The sequence below is a fragment of the Amblyomma americanum genome, chromosome 5, assembly GCF_052857255.1.
Source record: "Amblyomma americanum isolate KBUSLIRL-KWMA chromosome 5, ASM5285725v1, whole genome shotgun sequence".
NCBI classification, from domain to species: Eukaryota; Metazoa; Arthropoda; class Arachnida; order Ixodida; family Ixodidae; genus Amblyomma; species Amblyomma americanum.
Window position 1 is genome coordinate 174,675,817 of NC_135501.1, and position 26,901 is coordinate 174,702,717.

The following is a 26,901-nucleotide window of genomic DNA, read 5'->3' on the forward strand; positions in this document are numbered from 1 at the left end:
CAGAATATGTGCAATGATTCTGAGCCTCTGAAAATGACTGCTCAAGTCCAAGGGGGGTGCAAACATATGCGAGTCCACTGTCTCGCATCTACCTCACAGGTGGCCTTGGCAGATTTTGAACTATGAAGGGTCAACGACCCGTCAGAGGGGAGTAGACCAAAGATCCTTTTCTCAAACAGCTCACCCCTGAAAACCCAAGCACAGTGCCAGGGGAATGCTTGTACCCACTGGAAAGGCACTGGTCACCCGGCGGCACTGGAGATCGAACCCTGCACCTCCCACATGCGAGGCGGATGCTCGATCCATATAAATGAGAACTAATATAAATGAAAGACTCAAATGCATTTGACTAGCTTCGTGAGGTTTAACGTTCCAAAGCAGCTCAGGCTATGAGGGATGCCGCAGTGGAGGGATCCGGATAATTTCGACCATCTGGGGTTCTTTGACGTCCACTGACATCGTACAGTATACACGGACACAGTACACGAAATGCGATCACCGCTGCCAGGATCGAACCCGCGCGTTTGGTTAGGAGCCGAGCACCAGAACCACTGAGCCACTGCGACAGCTTATATATGTATCTGAGTCTACATACATCTTCCCGAGACGTAGGTGGCCAAGCTTGCACAGAAGATATGTTCTGCTGGCACAGTAAAATACAAGACGCCATGTAGAAATGAAAGATCCAATAACAAAACCTGCCTTTTCTCTCTTCCCAATTAATTAATGTTTTCATTTTTTTTTTGCGGCAGCGTAATCCACGACAGTGATGCCGCCTGCCCACCGAGGAAGTGACGCATTCAGCCCTTGCTGACAGCGGCTACAGCAGAACATGCAATACATAGTAAAAATTATTATACCACTCACAATTTTCTCCCTGCTGCGTAAAACGCCAATCTTGCCAAATCGGACGTGGAAGGGGGAAGTGGAAAAGGACCCATCGGGCTGCTCGATGACCACCACATCGATGGCACCCGTCAGTGTAGCAGAGTTGATCTCATTGCAGAACTCTCGCACGTTGGTGATGATTCGGCCAATGTAGTTCATTCTGCTCGAGGAGTGTGGTGGCGAGGGCGCTGGTGAAAGCGCGTCCCTCACCTGCACAGAGAAGACACATGGGCAGGGGCCATTTTAGCGAGACAACAAAAGAATAAATGTTGTGAAAAAGTTTGGGTAAAATGTTACGAGGATGTAAACTGATGTGTGTGACATGATTGACTTAGCATGGTACAGATGTGGTATTCATCATCATCAGTTCGACTAAGCTCACTTGGATGAGGCATTAATTAAATGTAAATGAAAACAAGCAACACAGAATGCCAGCAGTCTAAGAACAAGAAAAAGCTATATTGATTTATGCAAAAATAATAATGTATAAAGTATCCAAGTCTACAATAAGGTTGCAGCCCACTGTGACAGCAGCCGGAACGGGAGCACTACCCAATGGAAAAAGCTTGGATGGCCCGTCGTTACGCTCCATTCATGGCCTGAGCTCAGCAAACCAGCTCGGGCCATGGTTGGGGATTGACAGCGGCCTTGCATGAGCCGGTCACCACTTGCCGAAGCCGAGCCATGCACAGCCTTATGACGGCCTAAGGATAAATTACCTTTTATACTAGAGTACACTAGAATGGCAGCTGTACAAAATACATGAAAAAAAATTCTCAAAGCCCAATTTGCATTTTCTGTAATTTAGACATGAAAAAGAAAAGTCTGCAGCTTATCACAATGGAGTAGCCATTAGGCCCAGTTCCGACATATTTACTGGTGAAATCTGAATAGCAATATTACACTGTCATGAAGACCAGTGCCAAACGACAAGCAGATGCGACACGCAGATCAAGCTATAGAAAACACTATACAAACCAGAAAAGGTCATGTAGCACCAATGTACTGAGCATTCATCCACAGAACAAAGAATTTTCACGAGCCTATAGACTCCAAATTTAAGACCCTGCTGTTGGGAGCCAGTGGCTCTCGCATGTTAAGCAATATTATTTCATTCAGTTGTGATTCTGTGATGACAGAAACATGAAATGCAAATGAGTGGACTAAGTTGCAGATACCCTTTATTAGAAAAACTTGACAGTCCACTACTGCAACCTTTTTTGCGAACACTATGCAAACGTGATGAGACGAGGTTTTCTCAGGCACCACATTTAAGCCACATGCACACGGTCATATTTTCGTATATTTGAAAAAGTTCTGCTGGCTGCAACACATACGATCAAGACCTAATAGGTAGCGTCCAGTTACACCCTACTTACACGCACAACTGTCTAAAAAATTTACTCGAAGTGGTTGGTGGCCAGCAGTGGCCCAGTGTTGCGACCAGCCTACGGGTCAGCGGCGAATTATTGCCAGGCGTTTGCCAGCGGTAGGTTGTTTGTCTTTTGCCAAGCCTAGGCCGACACAGCAGTCCCACTGCCCGACACTGGCAGAGTTTGGTCGGCCTAGCACATCGACTACCAACTCAAGGATAGCGAGTTACCAACCATCGGCCAATTTCTCTTGGTGTACTGAGCGGTTGGTTGGTTTCTTAAATGAAAGGCATCGTAACTTTATCACTTCCGGGTGGACATCTCAATCATGCCGTGAGGGAAGTCGAAAGTAGGAGTGAAAGAAAAGAGAAAAGGTGCCGTAGTGGTGGGCTCCAGAATAATTTTGACCACCTGTGGCGCTAGACCGGTACCGAGAGTGCGCATGGCAAGGAGGCGTGCCTCTATCTCTCTGGCTTGCAAGAGAGGGAGGAACATGTTTTCATAAACATTATATGAAACCGATATACAAGGATTGTTGCATGGCTGGAATAACATCAGACTTGTTTCCCTAGGACAAGGAAGCTTTGTTGTATGCCCTGATTAAACGACAAGATACCTGGCTTTAAAAAAAGGGGGGACAGACGAAAGAGGACGATGAAGAGAGAAAGCTTTAAACGTCTCACGTCCTTCTCACTATTTGCACTAGCAGTACAAGACCCTCATTCTGTGGTACAGTTATAGCAAATGCAGCTTTTCAAACAGCTCAATATAGTCAAGCCTGGTGGCAGACAGCCCACGTATATTAGAAATCCCCACCTCACCGCAGAGGTGCATAAGGGGAAGAAATAAGGCTGCCTTTAAAATGTCTAGAATGTGCACTTACACGAACGTATCAACAATTTATGAGGGGGGGGGGGGGGGGGGGGGGGCAGACGATAGCAGGGAGCTCGTTTATAAGCCTATATGTCAAGTCATGCCAATGAAAGAAAAAAAAAGAAATTCATTCCAATTTCAAGCCAATTTCACTGTGTTTACTCAATAAAAGTATGCTAGAGCTGTGGAGGGAAACAAAGAAGGAAAGCTGAAGCACTAAATGACAACTTCCGTTTTCTTTTTACTACGTAAGTGGCACCAGTGTTACAATATGCGAAAAAAAAGTATACACGATCAATACGACTGATGCAGCAGTCTCCCAAGAAGGAGCCAGCCGCTGGTGGGTTCAGACCGCTCGAGCAGGTGGCGTGATACAGTCCGTCAGTCATCGTCTGGCAAGTCGTAACCCCGTTCCAATCCAGCAATCGCCATACGACATACAGCATTGCAATCCACTCTCCCACATCTGCCGTTTCCCACCCTCTCTTTCCCTATCCCCTCCGTGAAAGTAACGAGGGGGATTTCCCTTTCTCCGCCTTGTTAACCGAGGCTTCAGACTACGGACGGACAGATTTTTTTTTTTTTTCCAACACGGAAGCTCTAATGCTAAAGCATTAAATGCGGACGTCATCCGCAAGGGGCGCTAGCGGCCGACGCGGCATTCGCCATGTTGGTGGTCGCGCGCGCGGTCGCGGCAGCATTTAACTCGCCGGTGGTGTGTGAAATGTGAGTGCATTTCGCGTCTCGTCGCAGATAACTTCTGTCCTACTCGTAAAACCGTGTGACTGAGTGCATACGCCGTGAACTGCGCGAAACAGAAATGAGCGGGCACGCTGAAAAGGTTCCACTTTGTGAAAACGTCGACCCGTAGGAATGCAGAGGCACCGGCGTGGTGTGCGACGTACAGGACTGCTGGCGCGCGTTGAATTCACCGATATCGAGGGCCGCCTTGGGCACGGCTGAAGCTTACCGACAGGCCAGGGAAATAAAGCATACAAATCTAGATAGAGTGCAATTGCTTGACAAGCGGGCCAGTCAATATTAAAGAGCCACATTCTCGATAGGTCTGCCGTTCATGTTGCAAGCAGACGACAGTATTTGCTCGACCGTTCTACAGCGTAAATAGGGCCGCTACGACGCTTTGCCTTTCTGCTGAAACACCGTTTGTGAAGCTACAGCAGTTCGCGGACTACAGCCGCTGAAAATACGTGTTTCTGCGGCGCCAGTTTTGAAATTTCGGTAAATATAATCATGTGCTGCTTATCCACGATGTGTCCTGCATGAGTAGCTTACAGTTATCAACTGGTATTAAAAGCTACAAGTCGTGTAGTAGATTCTTGCGTGCAGTGCAGACGGCCAGTTATGCTGCCGAGTTGCGGCAGGCAGCTCGGTTATATCACGGCAGAGGAGATTTCTGCTGCAAAACTTCATGCGCGATATGCGTTCCAGAAATAAAAGTGGACGTTGACGCATTTAACAACGCGCAAAGATGTTGCGGATTACTAACAATCCAGGCCGGGTACCGCACGGCGTACCGCGAAACTGCGCGAGCTGGCGTGAAACGACCGCCAACATGGCGCGCTTGCCACGACGACGTTCGCGCCGCCTGGTAGCGCGCGGCCTCAATGAATATCCACCCTCTATGAGCAGCACCCACCAGCCGGCCATCTCTCCACCCCAAGCAACCGCTGCCACCCTCGACCACCAACCTCAGAATAAATTCTGTCACGTGTGAGGAGCCTCGGTTAGGGCAAAAACTTCATTAGAGTAAAAACATATCAAAGTAATCGTATAGGGTACATTCAATTGCTTTCGGAGAAATGCCGCACGAGATATACTTTAAAACTTTTAATTAGTAAGACAGACATGCCGTCTTTATTTTTATTTTGATACTGTATTTCCCAAGTTTCTTTACTGATATCTTACTGCACCACGACTGATATAGAATAAGAGCCATTGACACAGAATAAGAAAGCAGCAAACCATAAACAATTAAAATAGTCCGTTTTGTCCAATCACAAATTCCCGCAAGTGTCATGAACAAAATACTATCTCTAAATCAATGCACAAACAATACCTTCTTTCTTCCTTTTTAAAAGCACGCCTGGTCTTCATATGTCATATTATACATATGAGTCATTCTGTGTAATGCTGCCAACACTGTTGCGAAAAGAGCAAGAGCAGCTAGCATATGAAGTTTTTCTGAAAAAGCTCTTGAACAGCACATCTGCAACGGCTGCAACAGCACAGCTGCTTGTTATATTAAATAACAAGACGGAGGCATGCCTTTTGTTGCATGTGTCAAGGGCAGCGCTTGTGAAGCTGTTAGCGTGTTGCAATCAAGCTAAACTCGCGACTGAACAGATACATTCATACTGCAGAATCAGATAGAACACAAAAGCCAGAAAAAGTCGCTGCCTATTCAGAAATGGCTATTTGTAGTTTAAACATTTCAAAGGTTACTTTAGCTACACATGAGGAGTCTTCAAAAGAGGAATGAACTGAAGATAGCAATGCACTGCAGCGCAGCCTAATGCCTGTTTCACATACGTGGGAAAACGCGCGATTTCTGCCGCCGCGGTGTAAAAACCTGTTTCGAGCCGTTGCGGCGTCTTGAGCGGCCAGGCCAACAAGTTGGAAATTTTTCGCCGCGCCGCTTAATCGCCTACACAATAAGCACGAACGTTTTGAAGGAGTGTCGTATATTAACACGCTTTTCTTTTTGCGAATTTAAACTATACACTGCATGTACGAAAAAAAAAAGAAACCTGCAAATCTGTGCAAACACAGCGCCATTTGTTATCTCGTGGAACTAAAAGAGAGGCCAGCTCATGGGCAATCTACTGGCCCAGTCACCGCGCAAATTCCTGTGAACAATCCCCAGGAAGCAATAAGCGTGCAAGCCACAGGCATGCAACACATAGCCAAGAATAGCTCAGCCAGTGAAAGCAGTGACACAAACAGGACGCAGTGAATCGCATGAAGCTGGAATTGCATACGAAAAAAAAAAACACGAAATGTGCAATAAATTAGCGCGCGATACAAGAAGGGCCATTTGATGATAATAAGTTCATTTGTTTTCCTTCTGGGTCATTCAGTGTACGCGATCTTTGCAAGTTGTTACCACGGGCCAATTTACACGTGAACATGTTTAACTGGTCCCAGTTACGGCTGGTTCTAGATGGTTTTGAAAACCTCCCAGGTATTGTAGTTACACGTTACCAACGTTGTCCAAGTCAGCAGATAAATATTTTAAATTAAACTGGAGTTACCCCACCCAGTATCAGCTAGTATATACTGTGAGATGATCACAGACACAACACAAAAACGCGATGTCGTTGGGTATAAGTGGTGTGCAACCCAATCAAAAAATAAAACTGCACTGCCCGCAACGCCTGTGATGCAAAGTGCTGCAATGAATAACAGAGTGATCACAACCGAACCTACCAAAAAATGACAAAACTACACACCGCGATGTCGTTGGGTATAAGTGGTGTGCAACCCAATCAAAAAATAAAACTGCACTGCCCGCAACGCCTGTGATGCAAAGGGCTGCAACGAATAACAGAGTGATCACAACCGAACTTACCAAAAACTGCCAAAACTACACACCGCGCCAATCCCGGCTCTTGGAGCTCCACGACTCACGCGCGTCACACTTATCCCGGCTCACGTACTAGCGTCACAAAAACCGCTACACTGGCAGGCAGCGCAGCCACTCACACACGCGCTAGCGGGAGGCTTGGCACCTCTTGTAGAGCCGCACTCGGGAAACCGTAGTAAGAAGGACACACACGAGATAAGCCCCGATAACGCCGTTATCACCGGGGGTCGAACGGACCACAGCGACGGCGTATCATGCCTACACCGAGTGCTCGGCTATCACACGAGCACCGCAGCCTGACGATACACAGCCAAGCGATCTTCACGTGCTCGTCAAGCAAGGCGCCAACGCGCGCGCACGCACACAGCGCCAAGGCTGAGGCAAGACAAAAGCCCGCGCTCGACTTCTACGGCGGGCGACCAGCTGTCGAGCGCGGCTCCCCGTGCCCATCGCGTGATCGCGCCACACACGCCTCCCGCGAGCGAACATCAGACGACGTCGGAGGCGCGCCGCGCGAGCCAATCGGACGAGCGGACGAAACGTGACGTCACTGCCGACACTACGTGACGAAATGCAAGAGAGGAGATGCACGACGAAGAAGAGAGAGCGAAGAGCAGAGAAGCCGCAGCGACAAAAAAAACACACACAACGAACTGCACCGCTTCCTGGAGAGCGGCGTTTGCGCGGAGAGCGACAGAAAAGAAAGACAGACGGCGCAAAAAGAAGAACGGCGAGGGAAAACCGAAACCAACTACGGCGCGCTCGCGCGCACTAGCGTTCCGGGTTGTGCGGCGAACACGCGTTTCCAACCACCATACGGGTTCTCCGCTGGACACCATGATTTACAGACCACCCGGAACGCATCGACGTAGCTCCATGCGGGGAATACCGCGATGGAGCAGGAACACGCTAGCGGCCTTAGCCCAGAATCCGTCTAAATTAAGGCGCCTTGATAAGATTTTGAGCATGAACTTTGACCCTTACTTTTCTGCTTCGATCATTTTGGTAAATCTTTGCAGGCGGCAGCACTTTTCAAGAAATAATGCAATGCTAGGCACGAGACATCTGAGCCTGTGATTAGTCATCGAACACGAGTGCCTATATCGTCGCCAACTTGTGACGCTTTCAGGGTACCGTCACTACTTGTGCATTAGGTTTGCCCGTGAGTGAGGAATTCAGTAGCTGCTCCGCTAACGTTATTGGCGCCATTTATTTCAGGCAACGTGAGCTACTCCTTAGAACAGCTGTTACAAGCAACAATAGGACGAGCGAAATCGCTACACATGCCTCGCCTTCAGTGAAGGCTGTAAAGAACGTTGAACGGAGATGCATCAAGAATACGCACTGATTTAAACGCGAACGCCCTTTTACGTATGGGATGCGATATCGATGGGCAACCCAGCTGCTTGCTCATCGCGAACTGCTGCCGGATGACTCCTCACATCAAAACACGAGTCACGTCAAGCTCCGGGAAAGCGTATAGAAATGCAAGGGAGCTTCAGCGTGCTTTGGTTGCAATAAAGTCGTTTTTTTTTTTTTACTTACTCCGGCAGTGCGAGCCAATCTCATCACGGTCGAACCACACGTTGCAAGAACACCTCGCAATCCACAGTACAGCTGCATTACGGCGAAGGTCTTGCGCGTCACTGAGAAATACAGCGCTGAATGCGCCGACATGAATCAGCGTTTTGCGGAGCAATCGAGCGTTGTACAGAATAAAATAAAAAAGAACACCCAGTTTATTAGTGCGTGGCCGTTTAATTAGCGAACATGCGGTCTCTTCAGTCTCGCCATCTCGCCTCGGCTGCGCTCTCCGTCCATTTGCCGAGTGAGCCCCGGTCCTCGCTAATAAAAACCGCCCCTGGACGAAAGACTCAACGGCGCATGCGCTGAACGTCACCCCACCCAAGGCGCAAAGCGCGGAGTGCATAGCCTTACTAAAGAAAGAAAAGTATAATTTGCACGGAGACACGTAACTATGCATGCGAATCGCTATGTGCAACTACTGCAGAAATGTAATCTCAATGAGTGTTCACAGAAGGCTCTGTATACTAAAGACGGGAAGAGAGATGTATAGAACGAAGGAAAACGAAACAGAGAAAATACCCTATAAAAAAGAATGATAGGCAGAAAGAAGGTGAAAGCTGATTTAGATTTCTTTTTTAATCGCGAAAAGGCAGCTTAGCCAAAGAACACCAGGGTCAATGTGTTCGGTCTGCACAAGGTGGGGTCATGCAAAGACCCCCTCAACCAAGCATTTCACACCTAGAGAAACCCGAGCAGCAGATCGCGGTAGAGCTTGCAACAAGCCGTCGCAAAACAGCACTATAGGTATCGAACATCGATACTCCTGCATACGAGGAAGGGAATGCTTTTGAATAACAAAACAAACAAACAAAGAAGAGAATATAGCGCATATACGCCACGTGCCAATTAACAGAAACACGCAGCCAGCCTCGTGCAACGAGTTCGTCTGCGCGGCCGAACCAGACAGCTGGGTTAGACAAGGCGGGAGAAACTTGCCCGAAATCCAGGGCATCTCCTCCACGCTCGGCCATCGAGACAAATCAACACCCTCTAAATACTTTCTTCAGGCCTCTCCAGGCCCTCCTTTCCACACGCGCTACGTCACGCCAAGTGTCCGGTCAGGCTGCTCACCAAGCGCGGCTCCGCTCCGCTCGGTTGTCTCCCTCGATGTGCTCGCGCTTGCCCGGGCAAGCACAGACACGAACGCAGTCTTGCAGTGAGCGTCTAGCTGCTGCTTGAGTCTTTCAGCCTGGCGTTGGGTGCATTTCCGTTCGCTCCTCGCACGGCTGTGTCTGTTTCGTGTGGCCGTTTCTTGTGTGGCGTGCGTACCTGTGCTAGCGCACGAATGGGAAACTGATTGCCTGCCGTGTAGCGAGTGCAACTTCGTGAAACATGGGCCGGTGCTGTGTTCGCGGGTGCCGCGGGAACTACCAGAATGGTCCCAAAGTACGTGTTTATTGCTTCCCAAGAGACGAAGTACGAAGAAAAGCCTGGTTGCGAGCCATTCCACGGAAGGATTTCACACCTACAGAGCATTCGAGGGTAAGACTCTGAAATATTGCTTAATAGGCGCTGGTAATTATCTTAGTTGTGAGCTGTCGCTCCCGGAAAGGCATGCTGTCTTTGTAGGCAATGATATCACTTCTTACACTTATGTATGAATTGTCCAGGAAGCATTTAGTTCTGTGGATGTGCATAAGGCTTGTGTAAAAGCTGTGTAAATATGTAAAAGCTGTTCACTATTCAGACTCTTTTTACTTAGTGTTTTAGGCAATGGAGAGTCATGGCGAATGGCCTTGCTTCATTTTCTCGTGCAGGTGTGTGAACTGCACTTCCACGCAGGCGACTTCATTACGACGTTGTCACACCAAGATGAACTGACAGGGAAAATAATAGAGGTGAAGCGTGACAGGCTACAGTTGAAGATTGATGCTGCGCCTTCTGTTTTTCCAAACTGCCCAAAATACTTGTCCTCAACGCCTGGACGGAGTGAATCGCCAGAGACGAAAAAAGCAAGAAGGGAAAACGCTGCTTTGCAGGAGGCTATGAGGAAGTCACTTCAGTCTAATGAGCTTGAACAGAAAAGAAACAAAGTTTCATCTTACGAGGAGTTCAAATCTAAGTTGCCTGGAATCTGCAACACGAAATTCTGGACCGTTTCTGTCGATGAGCAGTGCGTTAGGTTCCTTCTCATCGAGAATGATCCTTCACCTAATGTGAAATGCGCCTTGGTAGTTCTCCCTGATCTGTCACTTTCTGTTTTCTTGAATGGAGTGAAGCTTCTGTCGCTTCCTTCAGGCAGGATTCTGCCAGCTCAAGTATGCGACACCTCCAGCCTGTCCTTGCTGCTAGAAGAACTCGAGATAGGCTTGCATAATATACCTGAGGTGACGAAAGAGTCGAAACATACTAAAGTATTGCAGTTTGTCGGTTCACTGCTTGCAGACCTCATTGAGGACAGTGATACGACGAAAGAACAGTCTTCTTTGCTGAAATTTCTGGTTGAGCAGATAGAGCTTCTCCTCGCGAAACAGCATGTGTATAGCGCAGAGCTGCTGGTATTCGCCAGTATTTTGAATTCAATTTCTCCTCACGCATATCACTTCACAAGAGCTGCATCAAGAATCATTCTGCCCCATCCTTCCACACTGCGCCGTGTTTGCTCAAATTACAAAGCTGACCCTCTTGTGGAGCAAAATCAACCGCACTGTCTCTCCTACATCCGAGAACGAGTCAAATCAATGAAAGACCACGAGAAGACAGTGACCCTGATGATCGATGAGATCCACATAAAACCATACTTCGACTACAAAGGGGGCACAATAGTAGGATCGTCGGTTCATTCAACGGAACCAGCAACAACAGCCCATGTGTTCATGGTACAATCACTCCTTTCTGCAAACAAGGACGTCATTCACATATTACCTGTGAGCAAACTGAGCGCAGAAATTTTGCACGAGCATGCTAAGAACATAATCATTAATGTTGAGAAAATGGGGCTCAAAATTATCGCTGTGATAACGGACAACAATGCTCTGAACCGCAAGATGATGTCGTTATTTGCTACAAGTCCTCAGGTGAGCATTGTCTATCCCCATCCAGCCGATAACGCTCGCCCTCTTTTCTACGTGGTCGATCCTGTGCATCTCTTGAAGTGCATTAGGAACAATTGGATTAACCAGAAAAACCCTGGAACATGCCTCTATTTCCCTGAAATGGACTTGAGTGGAGCAATGCCCGAAGGGCCTCCTCGTATGAAAGCTGCTTCTTTCGCAGCTGTGCGGCAGCTTTATTCTTCAGAGAAGACGTCGCTTGTGAAGGCTGCTTACAGACTGAACGCAAAAGCCGTGAATCCAACCTCAATGGAGCGGCAAAATGTAAAGCTCGCTCTCGACGTCATTAATCAGTTTGTTTCAAATGCCCTCAGGACACATGGTTCCGCGTTCAAGATTCCTCAAGCTGAGTCGACTGCTCTTTTCATTGACGTTATCCTCACATGGTGGCAAATAGTCAATGTTAAGACCCCTTGCAAAGGCCAGAGGCTAAGGGACAGCATGCAAGACCCTGTAAGGTCTGTTGATGACACACAGTTAGCTTTCCTGAGCGGCGTTGTGGACTGGTTGGACGCTTGGGCAAGAATAAACATCACCAGTGGCTCGCTGACGAAAGAGACTCACAGTGCTTTGCGACTGACATGCTATTCTCTGGTAGAACTCTCGCGCTACTGCTTAGAAGAACTTCACTTCAAGTACGTACTGCTGGGCAAATTTCAGACGGATGCGCTAGAAGACCGGTTCGGCCGTTACCGCCAGCTGGCAGGATCACAGTACCACATTTCCGTGCGTCAGCTCTACGAATGTGAGAAGAAGCTTCGTCTTCAAAAACTTTTGACATTTCCACGCGAGGAAACAGAGTTTGAAGACGTAAGTGAGGATCTTGTCCCATGCAACTTTTCTGTGGCTGTCAGCGACGACGATATTACACACGCCCACTCTGACATGGATGCTATTGTCTACATTGCAGGATACGCTGCTCATGCTGCTTTAAAGAAGCTTTCATGTTCTGCTTGCTTCAGCACATTGGTGATTGAAAATCGAGAGATCGAAGCGGAAAATACTGCCATGATAGCTAACCTGTCGAGAGGAGGGCTGAAGTTTCCCCAGCCATGCACAGTTCACATGGTACTGATGACTAAACTAGTTGCAGAGAAGTTGTCTTTTGGAGCAACCGCGGAAGATTTTCTCTCCTGTAGAAATCAACGTGGTGTCGTGATTTCACAGACGATTTCCCTCCTGGACGAACACGACATTGAGACATGTGAAAATGGCCACACTGCACAAACTCTCCTGCGCTTGGTAGTACGCGTTGCAACCAACGTTGTTCTAAACAACTTTTGCAAACTAAGAAATGATGCCATACAAGACAATGCGCAGCAGAAGGCCGCAGCCCGGAAAGCAGCAACGCTTAAGAAGAAGTAAGTTTTATTCCCAAGCAATAAAAATGCTTTGCGCACACTTCATTGCTGGTGTCTCGTCGTTTTTTATTGTAAGGGTCAGATTAGCTGTACAAATACTCAACAGCGCAACATTATTGTGAGTGTCATTATTGCTGTGTGTGAAAGCTTTAAGCAAAACACAATACAGAATAAAACTAACACAATGCGCAGTAGACGGTGTTTTTTTTTTCAATGTTCACGAACTTCTACTTTAACAACTAGATATACGCATGTGCGGTCTGTGCGGATGGATTTTACCGCACGGCAGACATCATGTACGTGATAGAACCTAATAATTAGATGATTAATTGAAATTAACTAATCAATTTTTTATTATAATGACCAATAATGCGAAATTGGCGGCCGTATGCTAAATTGTTTATTATAAAAAACTGTATTAGCAGCTCGAACTTTCTTGACAATAAGGTGTTCTGCAATAAAAAAAATATATAAAGCAGATAAAATGATAGCCTAAGGCGCGCACAAACTAGCGAATTTCTTTTCTGCAGCAACGACAAAAATGAAAATGAAGGAATCACTTATAAGGCAGCTACGTACGGCAGTACCCGAATAGTGCAGACGGGCGCGGCGCGCTGAAATCGCGGAGCGCGGGGCCTGCACGGTCCCTTGGCGTGACGTCACGCGGCCGGTGGAGAGGCCTTAGCATTGAGAGGGTGTTGGACAAATCAACCGGCTCGCTGCGAGGGAGAGGGAAATGGGGGGAGAGGGGGAAGAAAAACGAACGGCTTCGCAACTCCGCGGCGGCAACAGCGATCGCACCACCTTGACCGTTTTGCAATGCTAATGCCCCAAATGCGAGGAGGAGGGCAAACGGAGCGCCGGAGAGGGGAGCTGTTGCCGGGCCTCCAGCGCCGATTACCGTATCGAGTCGCGTTTTAAGGGGCGCCGCGGGCAACGGAGCCTTTTATAATGAATTCCGCCGACCTCCGCATCCCATACAAGAAGCGGTTTTAATATCTGGCCAGCCTACTTGGTGGCTTTTTGGCGCCGTCCTTCCGAGTTTTATTAAGCAAGAGCCGCTGGCCTGCGGGACACGATGTCGACACAGAGCGCGCGACTGCAGCGCTCCTTGCGGCGTTGCGCGCTTCCGAGCGCTATAAAGCTAGCGCGGCGCGCCATTCGCGATGCACCCGCGAGGTCGCCGGGTTAGCTCCCACTCGATGCAGGGGAAGTGAAAAAAATAGTACTAAAGAAAAATACTGAACGTAGTACAGGACATGCAAGCAATGAAATTTTGGGGAATTTCGAAAGACAGGAGGTCGACGGCAAATCAGAGAACACCTAAGTCCATTCATAGTCTTACTGATGGTTAGTGGAACCCTTTGAGCGCTGGTGGGGCCGCAATTTAAGCTATGAAATAAAATGCAGTGAAACAGTTGTCTCTTACTCGGGCACGAGGAACGAACTGTTCGCAGAATACACCCAAATCGAGTCGAACCCGGATATTTCGAATTACTCGCTATACCGAACACAGAGATTACCCCCTTGAATATCATGTGCAAAAGGACAGGAAACTTTTGCTGTATACTGAACTGCAATCGCAGGTCGTTCTAGAAACCCAACAGCGTGCCCCCGCCCCTGCAAGTTGCGTTTCTCCTAACAGCGCTCTTAGACCCCTTGCTGCTCGAGAAGACTGGCCAACCTAACTAACCTAGTCTACTTAACTAAAGCCCAGCTGCGGCCATCGCCTACCATGCTTCGCTGCCGAAGGCGTCGCGGGAACCAAAATGTATCTTATTTTAATTAGCGATTACTATATTTATAGAGAAAAGGTAACAGGATTAAGCACCTTATGTCCACAGGAACGCCCGTACACCCGCGGCCGGCACATCGCTGCAAGATGCCTTCCTGTGCACTGCATTCTTGCTTGTAGGATACAGACAAGCTTATCCACCACATTTTTTTTCTTTTTACATATCGAATAAACGATACACCGAAAGACTTCGCGATACCCTTCAAGTTCGATATATCCGGGTTCGACTGTACTTATTTCTCAACCAAGCACGTCACACCCACAAAGTCAAGGTGACCCCAGAGTAAGGGGGCGGGGTGCAGCGATAGGCAGAGGGAGATAAGGCCGGCGCCAGGATCAGCAGCGCTGATTACCGGTTGGGGTCGATAAAGCACAATGCCTATAGCACTCAGCCAACTGGGCGCTTCCAAGAAATATAGGGCACCGCGCACTGAAAGAGTACACTCATAGACATAAGCGCTTTTCAGTGTTTGAGGACTTGAGAATGAAAAGGAGGAATAAAGAGCAGTTTCATTAGTGGAAAGGGAAGGTAGAACATAGAGAGATTCTCTTCTTGAATCCATTCGATTTTTTCCCCTTTTTTCCCGCCCCGCTTCGTCATTGGCCGTGCGATGGCGAAACTTAAATGGAACAAAAAGCTATAATCCCCAAACTGTACACTCTAAACAAAGGGGGTAAAACTGCCCTCTAGGACACACCCTTTTATAAAAAGGTGTGCGCTAGATGACAATTTAATCCCTTTTTACTCCCATATAGGTGTATTTTTGTTTACAGTGCACGCGCCTAGGTTTACACTGTAAACATGCAGATATGAGTAGAAAGAGTTTAAGCTGCCATCTAGCGCACCTCCGTTTCATAAAAGGGAGTGAGCTGGAGTACAGTTTACTCCGTTTTTACTCCCATATGGGCGTATTTGTGTTTAGTGTGTACAGCCTAGAAGTGAATCTATTGGAGGTTGTTGCGCGGCACTTTTCCAGCCATCCTTCAGTTACGCGTACATAACGTATCCAGAAAACATGCAGGCGCAACAAGCCGAAACCTGTGTATACCGACTTAGCATACCCCCATGACGGGTTTGTCTCGGCAACAAGCCGTTCGGCGATGGGATGTAGAGTTATATATGTTAACGGTGCGCGTTATATGCTGGAGAAAACGGAATAACCACGTGCCGCAGTGATTTCGATGCGCTATTTCTTTCATTATCGCTGTAAAAAAAAAAAAAAAATCTCGTCGTTTATATAGACTGCGCGCCTGTGCCCATGCATGTTGTGCACCCATGGCTATCTCCATAGCGAGCGCGGCCATGCAAACCGGCTTAAGAGGAAACACCCTCTCCAACCACCAAGTGGCCTCAGCGGTCTTCAGTAACCTAGTTAAGAGGCCCGCCTGATCTATAAATACAAGTCTCTCACAAGCAGCACCAAAGTGATTACTACTGCCCATATCGCGTCTGGTGGGGGGGGGGGGGGGGGGGGGGGGCAGAATTTATAGAATACTTGTATATTGTACCTTTCTCCCCCTGTCCCTTCTGCCTGTCCCCTCACCTCTTTCATTTCATTTCTCTATTCTGCCTGCTATCCTTTATTTCCGCTGCCCCAGCTCAGGTGCTTCAGTATCGATGGCAGATGCTGGGGCTAGTAAAAATCTTTTCCTTCCTTTTTGTTATAAGAACGCAGCCGCCGAGGTCGGGTTCGAGCCCGGGAACTCCGGATCAGTAGCCGAGCGCCCTAACCACTGAGCCACCGCGGCGGCTGCGTTTTTATGGAGGCAAAACGCTAAAGCGCCCCTGTGCTGTGCGATGTCAGTGCACGTTAAAGATCCCCAGGTGGTCGAAATTATTCCGGAGCCCTCCACTACGGCGCCTCTTTCTTCTTTCACTCCCTCCTTTATCCCTTCCCTTACGGCGCGGTTCAGGTGTCCGCCGATATATGAGACAGATACTGCGCCATTTCCTTTCCCCAAAAACCAATTATTATTATTCCTTTGTATTATTACTTTAAATAAACCACTACTACTACTACGTACCCACCACGGAATGCTTTCGTTTCGAGCAGGGCCCCCGACCCGCCGCGCTTTGCACAAAAGGTGGAGGGTTCGATCCGCGGTCCCGATAACCGCTATTTGATGCGGCCATATGGCACAATGAAGAGGTAAACATAAAAATAAAAGAATGCTCAGGCATATGGGACCGGACTATATACGGCTTGCTTCAAGGCTCACAATGAAATTTTTGGAGGGTTAAATATACCGTATTCGCGTGAAATTAAGCACAACCGTGATTCTAGGTACAAGTCGTGTTTTGCCGGCTTTGCTCTGAAGAAAGAATAAAAAAAATAATGCGGTGTAGTGACCCTAACCCTACATATGTTTGTTCCTGTTCGAAGTACACTTCCCCTGGAGAGGGCCATCCACTGGATAAGGGAGGAGAGACTCAAGTTTCTGTTAACCAAGAGCATATTCTCTTATTTTCTTTTTCTTTTGTCGCGAGGTATATACTGTCCTAAGCCGCGCTCACAAGGCCGCTTAGTCCTGATTGTAAGCAAACATTTAAAGGATAACTTTTCGCTTCTCCAACGTACACAGTCACCAGACAATGTTTACAGGACGCGTGCACTCGAGAGAAAATTTACTGTTGCCCTGCATCACGGCGCAGCCGAATGGTACGGACACCAGCAGACGGAGCATGCGCGTCCACTAATACTAGCAGGCATTTCAGGGGATTGGCGTGCGTGACGTCACCGAAATAATTGTTTTCTCCGCACTCCCGCATCCCGTAATCTATTACGGACGACTGTATACGTCTGTCGTCGCCGTAATAATAATAATAATAATAATAATAATAATAATAATAATAATAATAATAATAATAATAATAATTTGTTCTTGGGGAAAGGAAATGGCGCAGTATCTGTCTCATATATCGTTGGACACCTGAACCACGCCATAGGGGAAGGGATGAAAGAGGGAGAGAAAGAAGAAAGGAATAAAGAGGTACCGTAGTGGAGGGCTCCGGAGTAATTTCTACCACCTGAGGGTCTTTAACGTGCACTGACATCGCACAGCTAGCACACGGGCGCCTTAGCGTTTTGCCTCCATAAAAACGCAGCCGCCGCGGTCGGGTTCGAACCCGGGGAACGAGGTTCCAAAATAAGCGTACTTACGTCACAGCTCCCGCCTGTACACAACCAGCAGTGCGTTTCCGTATAGCTTGAAATGAGACATCCCTACCGCTTGTGATTCTTAATTAACGCGAGAGCGTTAAAAGGCTCTCCCGTTCTGTAAAAAAATCCGGCGTCGCGTCACCTAGCTCACGTGACCTTGTGGCGTCACCACAGCCTGCCCACTGGATAATGAGCAAACTGACCAACAGGTGGCAGTCAAATTAATGACTGGTCGCGGGATGTTGCTAAGGAAGCGCAGCCCATAGGTCACACAAGCCCCACCGCTCGGAGCACCTGCCATCACAGGTCAGTGGTGCATTGCTTAACCGCTGCACGACTGCGTCAGGAGTACGATGACTCCCAAAGATTTATAAATGTAGAGTCGAGGATGACGAATTCTGCATATATGACGGGAATTAACCCACTAAAGCTATCACGTCATACCCTTAAGGAGGAGCTAGCTTGAAAACAAAATTTTATTATTGTAGTAATAATTATTAAACCTTCAGGGAACATGCATTTTACGTGCTGATTCTAAATATGTTATTTAATTTCATGTAAAACAATTTTTTGAGCACTTATGTAATTTTTACGCAATTATTTTGCAAAGAGCTTGGAAGTGAATTTGCTGTAGGAAAACAGCTGAAATGTATGCCATTGCTTTGTCTTGATACCAAGGAATGCAATAAGGGTAAAATTATCATCCTGGCTATCATAGAACATGAGTTATAGGGTATTGAAGCTGCCACTTCAGAAATTAGAATACACACTTTTATTCGCATTTCTCAAGCGACAACTTTAAAACCCTATAAGTTAAGTTCCATCATAGGCAGGAAGACAATTTTACCCTTACTGCATTCCTTAGTATCAAGACAACGCAATGGCATACATTTCAGCAAGTTTTCTGCAGCAAATTTTTTTCAAAAGTCTTCATAAAACACATGCATAAAAATTACATAAGTGCTCAAGGAATTGCTTTACATGAAATTAAATGACATATTTAGAATCGGCACACAAAAATACATGTTCCCTGAAGGTTTCTTAACTGTGACTTCATTAATAAAACTTTTTTTGTCAAGACTAGGCTCCCCCAGTATGCTAAGCGTCCTCTCCAGTTTTTTTTTTTTTTCAGTCGCATGCTAAGCTCAGGACGTGTAGAGACCAGTCACCTCTGTACAACGACACAACGTATACACTCTAAACAAGACGGAGTAAAAGGGGTGTAAGCTGTCCTCTAACGCACTCCCTCTTATAAAAGGCTTACACCTTTCTTACTCCGTTTTGTCTAGAGTGCATACGTTGTGTCCTTTTACAGAGGTGACTGGTAGCGCACTTCCTTTCTACTCCCACAGAGGCGTATATTCGTGCTTAGGGTGTAAATTCGCATCCAACACGTGCACAGTACAACACTTCCGATCGTGCGAAGAACAGGAAGACTGCCAGTCGAATCACGTCCGAATCCCACCAACCGGAGGAGGCAAAAATAAGAACTGCTCGTGAAGGGAGTTCACTGCACCGACATGTTTTACGCGGGTCCTCGCACGAACTATGAGTTGGATTCCATAAATTTGTCACACGCCCCGCATAACTCACCTCGAGTGAGCGCGTGAATATAGCCTATATTTACGAGCAAACGATCACTTCAACTGTGTAGCCTTTGTTCAACCGGCGCAGACGCACGCATCAACACAACTCTAAACATTTTTTCAGCTGCTGCGATCAAGTGCAACTAACGACGAAGAACAAACGACCAGCCACGAAAGAAAAAAAAATGGAACGCATTCAGGGACTGGCAACGCTTACATATAGTATTCTTTTTTTTAGTGCAAAAAAAAATGAAAACGACAGCGAATTAAGGTGCAAGGTCCTGGCTATTCACAGGCCCACAGAAGCGGCTTGCATTCATAGGGATGTGCTTATGGGCCTGTACTCAATAAGCCGCGTTTACACGAATGCGACAGAAGTCGACACAATCCACTTTGTTGAATTGAATTGAATTGAATTGGTTGTTGAGGAAAGGAAATGGCGCAGTATCTGTCTCACATCTCGGCGGACACCTGAACCGCGCCGTAAGGGAAGGGATAAAGAAGGGACTGAAAGAAGAAAGGAAGAACGAGGTGTCGTAGTGGAGGGCTCCGGAATAATTTCGACCACCTGGGGATCTTTAACGTGCACTGACACCGCACAGCACACGGGCGCCTTAGCGTTTTTCCTCCATAAAAACGCAGCCGCCGCGGCCGGGTTCGAACCCGGGAACTCCGAACCCGGCCGCGGCGGCTGCGTTTTTATGGAGGAAAAACGCTAAGGGAAGGTGCAAAAATGTCGAGGAAGAGAGTAGAGAACGAGTCGAGCCTTTCCTTCGCAAAACCTGCTCATTCTCTCGAAAAGTTGACTGGAGTCGACGTCTGTCGCATTCATGTAAAGGAGGCTATAGGGATGTGCTGATTGGAATGTGCTCACAGGGCTGCGCTCATGCGGAGGTGATCACGAAAAGGCGCTCATAGGGATGTGGTTTGGCAGAAGTGCCCGGGCGGAGATGCTCATATATACTGATATACTCGAGCGGAGGTGCTCATAAAGGTGTACTCACGCAGATCTGCTCACAGAACAGGGCTCACGGAGGTGGCTCAGCGGTGCGAAGGCCCTCAGTCTGTCCCAAGTACAGGTTCCGCAAAAAGTTTCTGGACCGCGAAAATTATCCTGCTTTAATCCTAAGCATTCAGCTACAAACTGAAGGGTGTGCACTTTGAACGACTTTCCCTGCACGACCTGCACAGTGCGCTATACTCACTTCCTGGCTTTGACTCCTCTGGTCACCGAGGAAATTTTTGTGAGTGAGTGAGTGAGTGCGAAAGATTTCGGTGTCCCGAAAACTTTTGTGGGCACCTGTACAGCGCGCGGAGAGACACGGTACAAGCTTTTTTTTTTTTTCCGCGCCTTCTTTTCTCCCAACAACCCGAGCGCGTTTTCCGGTTGGCGTATGGCGAAACCGATTCGACTGACGTCCCGAGCCGCAATACACCGTGAAGAAATTCGCTCAAGACAAAGAGAAAAAGTTTTCCTTACGGCACGGTAACTCGTCCTTGTATTACCGCGCACTTCGCAATAACCCTCCCCCACACAGCTTCGCATGTCCGAGCATCGTGAGTTCACCCCCCCCCCCCCCTTCCAAATCTCCCCGTAGAGAAATTACGTGCGCTGCACGTAATTACTGCACAAGCGCCATCGGGATGGAGTGTACGCGAGTAGGTTACGCGTACACACCACGACGAAGCAATCCATTTGATTGCGGCCTCCCTCGCAAAGACCAGATCACCTTGAAGCCTGGCGGAACAACGCAGAGCGAGCAGACACGTGTCCGGCATGGTTCAGCACACGACGGAAGGTCGCGTAGAACGCACACGCGAACTAAAATAAATAACTCGGGTATCGAACTTGAGAATGATTTAAGGGGACAGTTCCTCTGGCGGGAAAAACTACTTAGAAAAAAAAAATCACAAAAGGTACGTTGCGCTACTTTCAGGGAGTACTCCTTGACAGCATGCTAATCAGGAATTCTATTTAATATATTGCTCTTACTTGTACGTGTACTTACTATGGCAGAACCAAAAGTTCCGCCGCGGTGGCTCAGTGGTTATGGCGCTCGGCTGCTGGCCCGAAAGACGCGGGTTCGACCCGGCCGCGGTGGTCGAATTTCGATGGAGGCGAAATTCTAGAGGCCCGTGTGCTGTGCGATATCAGTGCACGTTAAAGAACCCCAGGTGGTCGAAATTTCCGGAGACCTTCACTACGGCGTCTCTCCTAGCCTGAGTCGCTTTGGGACATTAAATCCCCATAAACCAAACCAAACCAGAACCAAATGACGGGATAATTCAAACGCGTAACTGCAGAATGCGAACATTTACGAGGGGACAATGATCACTTGTGGGAAGTGTATACGATGACGTATACAGCTCCCCGAAAAGTGATAACAGACCTCGTTTGCACTTCGTTGCGTGCTACTTTGAATATCGCTCGGAGGTGTACACACCCCTGAGCGATGCAGGTGCGATATAACGCGACAATTAAACCGCGAACAGAAGAACGATAATATTTTTTGAGATAACGAATATGTGCCCGGTAATAATTACCACATCGAAGGTGCGATGACCGCTCCTTGATAACCGACCACGACTGTACTTCTTTCCCGCTTGTTTTTTTTTTCGTAAAGGGGGGGGGGGGGGCGTTTGCATTTATTTTGTCTTAGACTGTATACACGTCAGAGAGCAAGGGTGAGAAGCCAATTTTCCTAGTACCGGTTTCAGTTTACTGATTAATGCCATTCAGTCGTTCAATCACTGCTTGCACCCACAGCTGCTACCACTAGTGTATATATGAGGTCCAAAAACGCAGTAGCGCATTGTCGGCAACAATTAGTCACATGACTTAAAAACGAAGGCATGAATCAAGCTTCGATTATACTATGCCACATTCACTCAACAGTCGTCAAAATACAACACAAAAATTGATAACGGCAGATAAAAATATGGCAGGGCGTTCCAAATCGTATTTTCTCGCTCAACTGACAAATCTGTCCTTGATCTTTGCACGAGGTGTTATTCGAAAACTAAACCAAGCACTGAGAAACAAACGACATTAACAGATTCATCAGGTGACCTGCTATTGAAGTCAAAAGCGGAAGGCACGTGTTTTCGCAAATGTAGTACACGTCGAACGATTGAAGCCTGCGATAGACTGCGACCTTCTCGCAGAGTCTCGAACACCACGCTACGTCACGTGAAGTAACTAACTGTGCAAAAGGGGGCGCGGCAATTAGCTCGGCGCTATCGACGCGGTGTTGGGAGACGCTGCATCGCGCCTAACACGCCTCGTGTCTGTATATATGCCTCCGCAATTTTCTCCTTCGGTGGATTTCGCGGTCGTTACGCAGGTCATCACTATAGGCCGCGTATAGTAAAGAATGCACGCGAACAGCGCGTCATTAGACGAGGACTCGGCTCAGCGAAAGAGCACCTGCGCATATATAACAACGCAGCCTAGTTGGCGCTCAAGGCTACGCGCAGTTTAATGATCAGAAGTGCTCAGACAGTGCCTGGGAGTAACGGACTTTAGAAAGGTCCCTCATAAAGATGGTCTATATACAGTCTATAGACTTCTTATAGACTCTATTGCCTTCCTATAAATATTTCTTTGTCTCTACTCATAGCCTAAAGACTGTCTATAGACAAAAGTCTACTGAAAGTGTACGGCCATAAATCTATAGACTGTCTATAGGATTTGAATTGCCTATAGAGTTCTCTAGGGTTCGTCTATAGTCTAGATTTTATACACAGAAGTCTATGGACAGTCTATAGACTGTCTAAAGAAGTTTCTGTAAGGGGTAGGCGAACAAAAACTAAGTCGTACTCCAGCCAGGAGCCGGTTCGAACCCGGGTTTCAGCCCGCACAATTTTGGGAAAGGTCGGAGCTCAAGACCCGCCACGTACTAAAGATAGTGTTCAATGGAAAACTAAATGGCTACTACAAAAAATAAGGGGATGGGGGGAATGGGTACAGCGCGTGCTATAGGATGCTCGCGATAAGGCTCCCTCCGCCATGGTTGCCATAGTCGCGAACAACTCAAGAACAAAGCGGTTTTTACCCGACAGAGGACCCCCTTCCAGCCAATGGCGTCGGCCGATCCTTATGACCCTGATAACGAGACAATGCAGGGAGTGGCAGATGAACGGGGATAGTCCCCTGCCTGCACTGCAACGCTGGCAGGTTCATAACAATCGGCCGACGCCATTGGCTGGAAGAGGGTCCTTGTCGGGAAAAAGCCGCTTCGTTCTTGAGTTGTATCAGACAGCCGCAAAGTATTTGGTCATAATCTCTAAGAGAGAGAATACATATCGTATATTGCTGTGCAGAAAGCCCACAGTGCGCGTACGCACGAATAGCTTCTGCGACCCGACGCCAGCTACAGAACTCGCAACACTGAAAACGAGAACAACTCGTTGAAGGTGCACATTAAACGTCATCCTCAGCACCACATTTTTCACCCCGTTCTTTCACTTTGCGTTCGAAGCCGAGTCCATAAACAACGCGTTCAGCCGGCAGCTGAAGCAGAAAGATGGACAACCGACTCTCTTAATTAAGAACGGGAATGAGAAGCAACGAAGAATTGAGTAAAAAAAAAAAAATTCATACGCGCGAGTGACATTACGGTTGAAGTCTACTACAAGCGAAATAACCGTAACTCGATTTTCAAGTGACGGGCGTTCACGTTAATAGGACGCCGCGAATAGGACCGGATCGCGACAGCTGCGTGCACTAAGCGCTAACCGCATGAGGCGATAGTTCGCGGCGACACGCCGCGCGATGGGCTGAGGGCCGCCGAAGCACTGTCGCTCATAGCGTCGCCCAGGCTCTGGGTTTGCAGAAAATGTCGCCCATCGACCAGAAGTGCCGTGCGAGACTAGCCAATGACGGTAGGCCTTGCGGGTGCGCAACTTCCGTCTCGTTTGCGCGCGAAAGTCGTTTTTTTTTTTTCAGCGGAGCAGTAGCCGACGTATCCCTCACCATGGCAGCTATGCAAGAATGTAATGAAAGGCTCATTAATTAAGTTCAAAACTAAAGGGTGCTGTGGGATATGTCCTACACGCACTATAAGTCACAAGAGCGCCGGAATGTCGCCTGGCGCCTCATCGCAGCGTCCCTCGGGCACGTCACGTGACTTTGTGTAGTCGACTAAAAATAAAATTATTACCTAAATATATTTTTGCAATGTTTTTATTGTGTTTTACCTTGTATGAAGCCTTGAGAGCGTTGTTCTACGCGTTAATTAACGCAAAATGACTGAACGCTGAATCTGGCGCAATGAGCAACACTGAAAACGCGCCGCTCCGACGCCGAGTCCCGTCGCTTCGTGCGGTTTGCGCCAGCGGCAGCGATGGGCGACGGCGGCGTCATCGCGCGACGTATCGCGAAGGAATATCGCCTCATGCGGTTACCGCTTAAGTGTGCTACACCCTTAATGGAAAGACAGAACCAAAGTGGACACCGCCAAAAGCGCTCGCGTTGTCCAGCCCTTCTTTGTCCTTGTTTCTTTGCGCTTGTACATGATTGCAATGCACCAACTCGCCCAAAGGTCTGCGCTCTTGAGATTCAGATCAACATTCACAAAAAATGACAAAGCAAGGAAATCTGGGGGAGGGGGGGGGGTGATCGTGGGAGGGAGACGAGCAAGCAGGACGCGTTTATGCTTCTGCGGTATCACTTTCGTCAGAGGCGCACCAGCGAGACGGACACGGCATGCGCGGAGTTCAGCGACAGCAACACATGTGAGCTCTCGTCAAAGGCGAAACGCGCATCCCTCACGCGAGGCTTCGCCGTGTCAACGTCAGCACCGCTTAGATAGAGAGGGGGGAAAATTGAAAAAAAAACGCGAATTGTAAAAAAAAAGAGAATAGGATGATCCGATCGCATGACACGGAAAAACAGTCGCGCGATGTCCGCGCGATGTACGCGCGCGCGCGTGTGTCAACACAGAACAGCTGCGCGCGACCTTTACGCGAAAGTGTCGCCCGAGGTGCGCCTACAGCGAAGTAAAAAGGCCCTGGGGGACCTCGTGGCCGGGCCTCGCAGCCGGCTCTGTTGCCAACGGAATGGCGGCGGCGGTGACAGCGGAGCGAACCCGGGACCTTCTGGAGGAATTCCGGAAGGCCGCAAGGAGCGCTCGCGCTTTGCATTCAAGCGCGGCCTCAAGCGGAACGTGCGGGGGAAGGAACTGTTCAGAATATTGGCCGTTGTCTTACTGACTGGAAAGGCTGCATGCATGCGCCTCCTTTGCGCGCCTATGTTCGCACAATGGAGTAAGTAGTCATGCGAACTATCCAGGCAAAGAAGAAAGAATCAGAACCTTCAGAAAAATTCGCCGGAGTTTACCACTCTATTGTCGGATACAACTCAAGAAGGAAGCGGCTTTTCCCCGTCGAAGGACCCCCTTCCAGCCAATGGCGTCGGTCGATTCTCATGACCCTGGTAGCGGGACAATGCAGGGAGTGGCAGATGGAAGGGGATATCCCCTCCCTGCACTGACCGGCCGCTCCCTGCATTGTCACGCTAGCAGGGTCATGAGAATCGGCCGACGCCATTGGCTGGAAGGGGGTCCTTCGACGGGGAAAAGCCGCTTCCTTCTTGAGTTGCATCAGACTATACAGTAATGCTAAGTGCGACAACAGCTGGGCTGGCGAGAAATGCTGATGTCAGCCGGAGTGTTTAGGAACTTTGAGTTGGTGTATGGGGTGTAGGAGTATGGGTGCAAAGTACATTCTAAACATGACCTTATAAGAGAATATGAAAGGAGTAAGCACTCCTCTAACACACTTCCTTTTAAGGACAGGGCATGGCGTCAAAGTCGCGGCGTAGATTTAAGTATACGGAATGCTTATAGTGTTATCGACAGAGGCACATTCCCACCTCAAAACACAGTTACTTCATGCAGTCAGCAATCGGAGGATACTTTTGAAGTCAGGCACCGGAGATCTTGAGGTTTTTCAATTAGCAGAGGCCTCGGTTAAAATCGTTGTAATTACTGCAATAACTTCGCATACTTTGAAGAGGGGAATCGTTTCCGTTGCCTTATTTTTCCGTATTTCGCTATTTTTAGTGACGGAAATCCACCCCAGGGCTTGGGCCGCATACACTGATCCTATAATGAAAGCGCCGGAGGACCGTTTACTCCCTTTTTATTCCCGTGTAAGGATATTCAAGCTTACAGTGTAGCCGAGAAGGAGAGGGGATAGCGCGGGCGATGACATTAACGACGCGATTTCGCCAAACATTCGACATGCTACAGCTCTCGCTGTAAAACCGGGCGTGAGCGGTGTCGTTGCTGTTACTGGCGCTGCGTTAGAACGGCATTTCTAAAACAAAGCGTCGATAGAGATTTCCACCCCTATGTCTTGAACCTTGGCGGAAATCGGACCCGCGACCGTGTGCACAGTAGTATAGCAGAGCTGCAACAGGTGCTGATATACCGCGATGTACCTTTGTTACAATAAGGTGAAGGAAGGCGCAAACTTTTCGCTATAAACGACATCCCCACCCCTGGACAGGCAGAGATTTCAGCGGAGACGGAATTTGGAGTAAAACGACTTCTCGAGAACGAAAGCGTATGATGCTGTCGCCAGAGGAAACTGAAGCGGTTTCATTGGGCACCCAGT

General features: G+C 48.2%; 1 protein-coding gene across 3 annotated transcripts in view; it reads right to left on the reverse strand.

The window, feature by feature from the left end:
* Positions 1 to 26,901, reverse strand: part of Lpin (phosphatidate phosphatase LPIN) — a 151,432-nt gene that overhangs the window by 23,408 nt on the left and 101,123 nt on the right. For 2 of the 3 annotated variants that reach the window (XM_077665892.1, XM_077665891.1), the window contains exon 2: positions 868 to 1,098. In XM_077665892.1, the coding sequence (XP_077522018.1) occupies positions 868 to 1,047 (180 nt within the window). In that variant the 5' untranslated portion in view covers positions 1,048 to 1,098. Of the gene's footprint in view, positions 1 to 867; positions 1,099 to 6,723; positions 7,209 to 26,901 lie in introns of those variants that run through there. The other variant, XM_077665893.1, reaches the window with a different exon arrangement.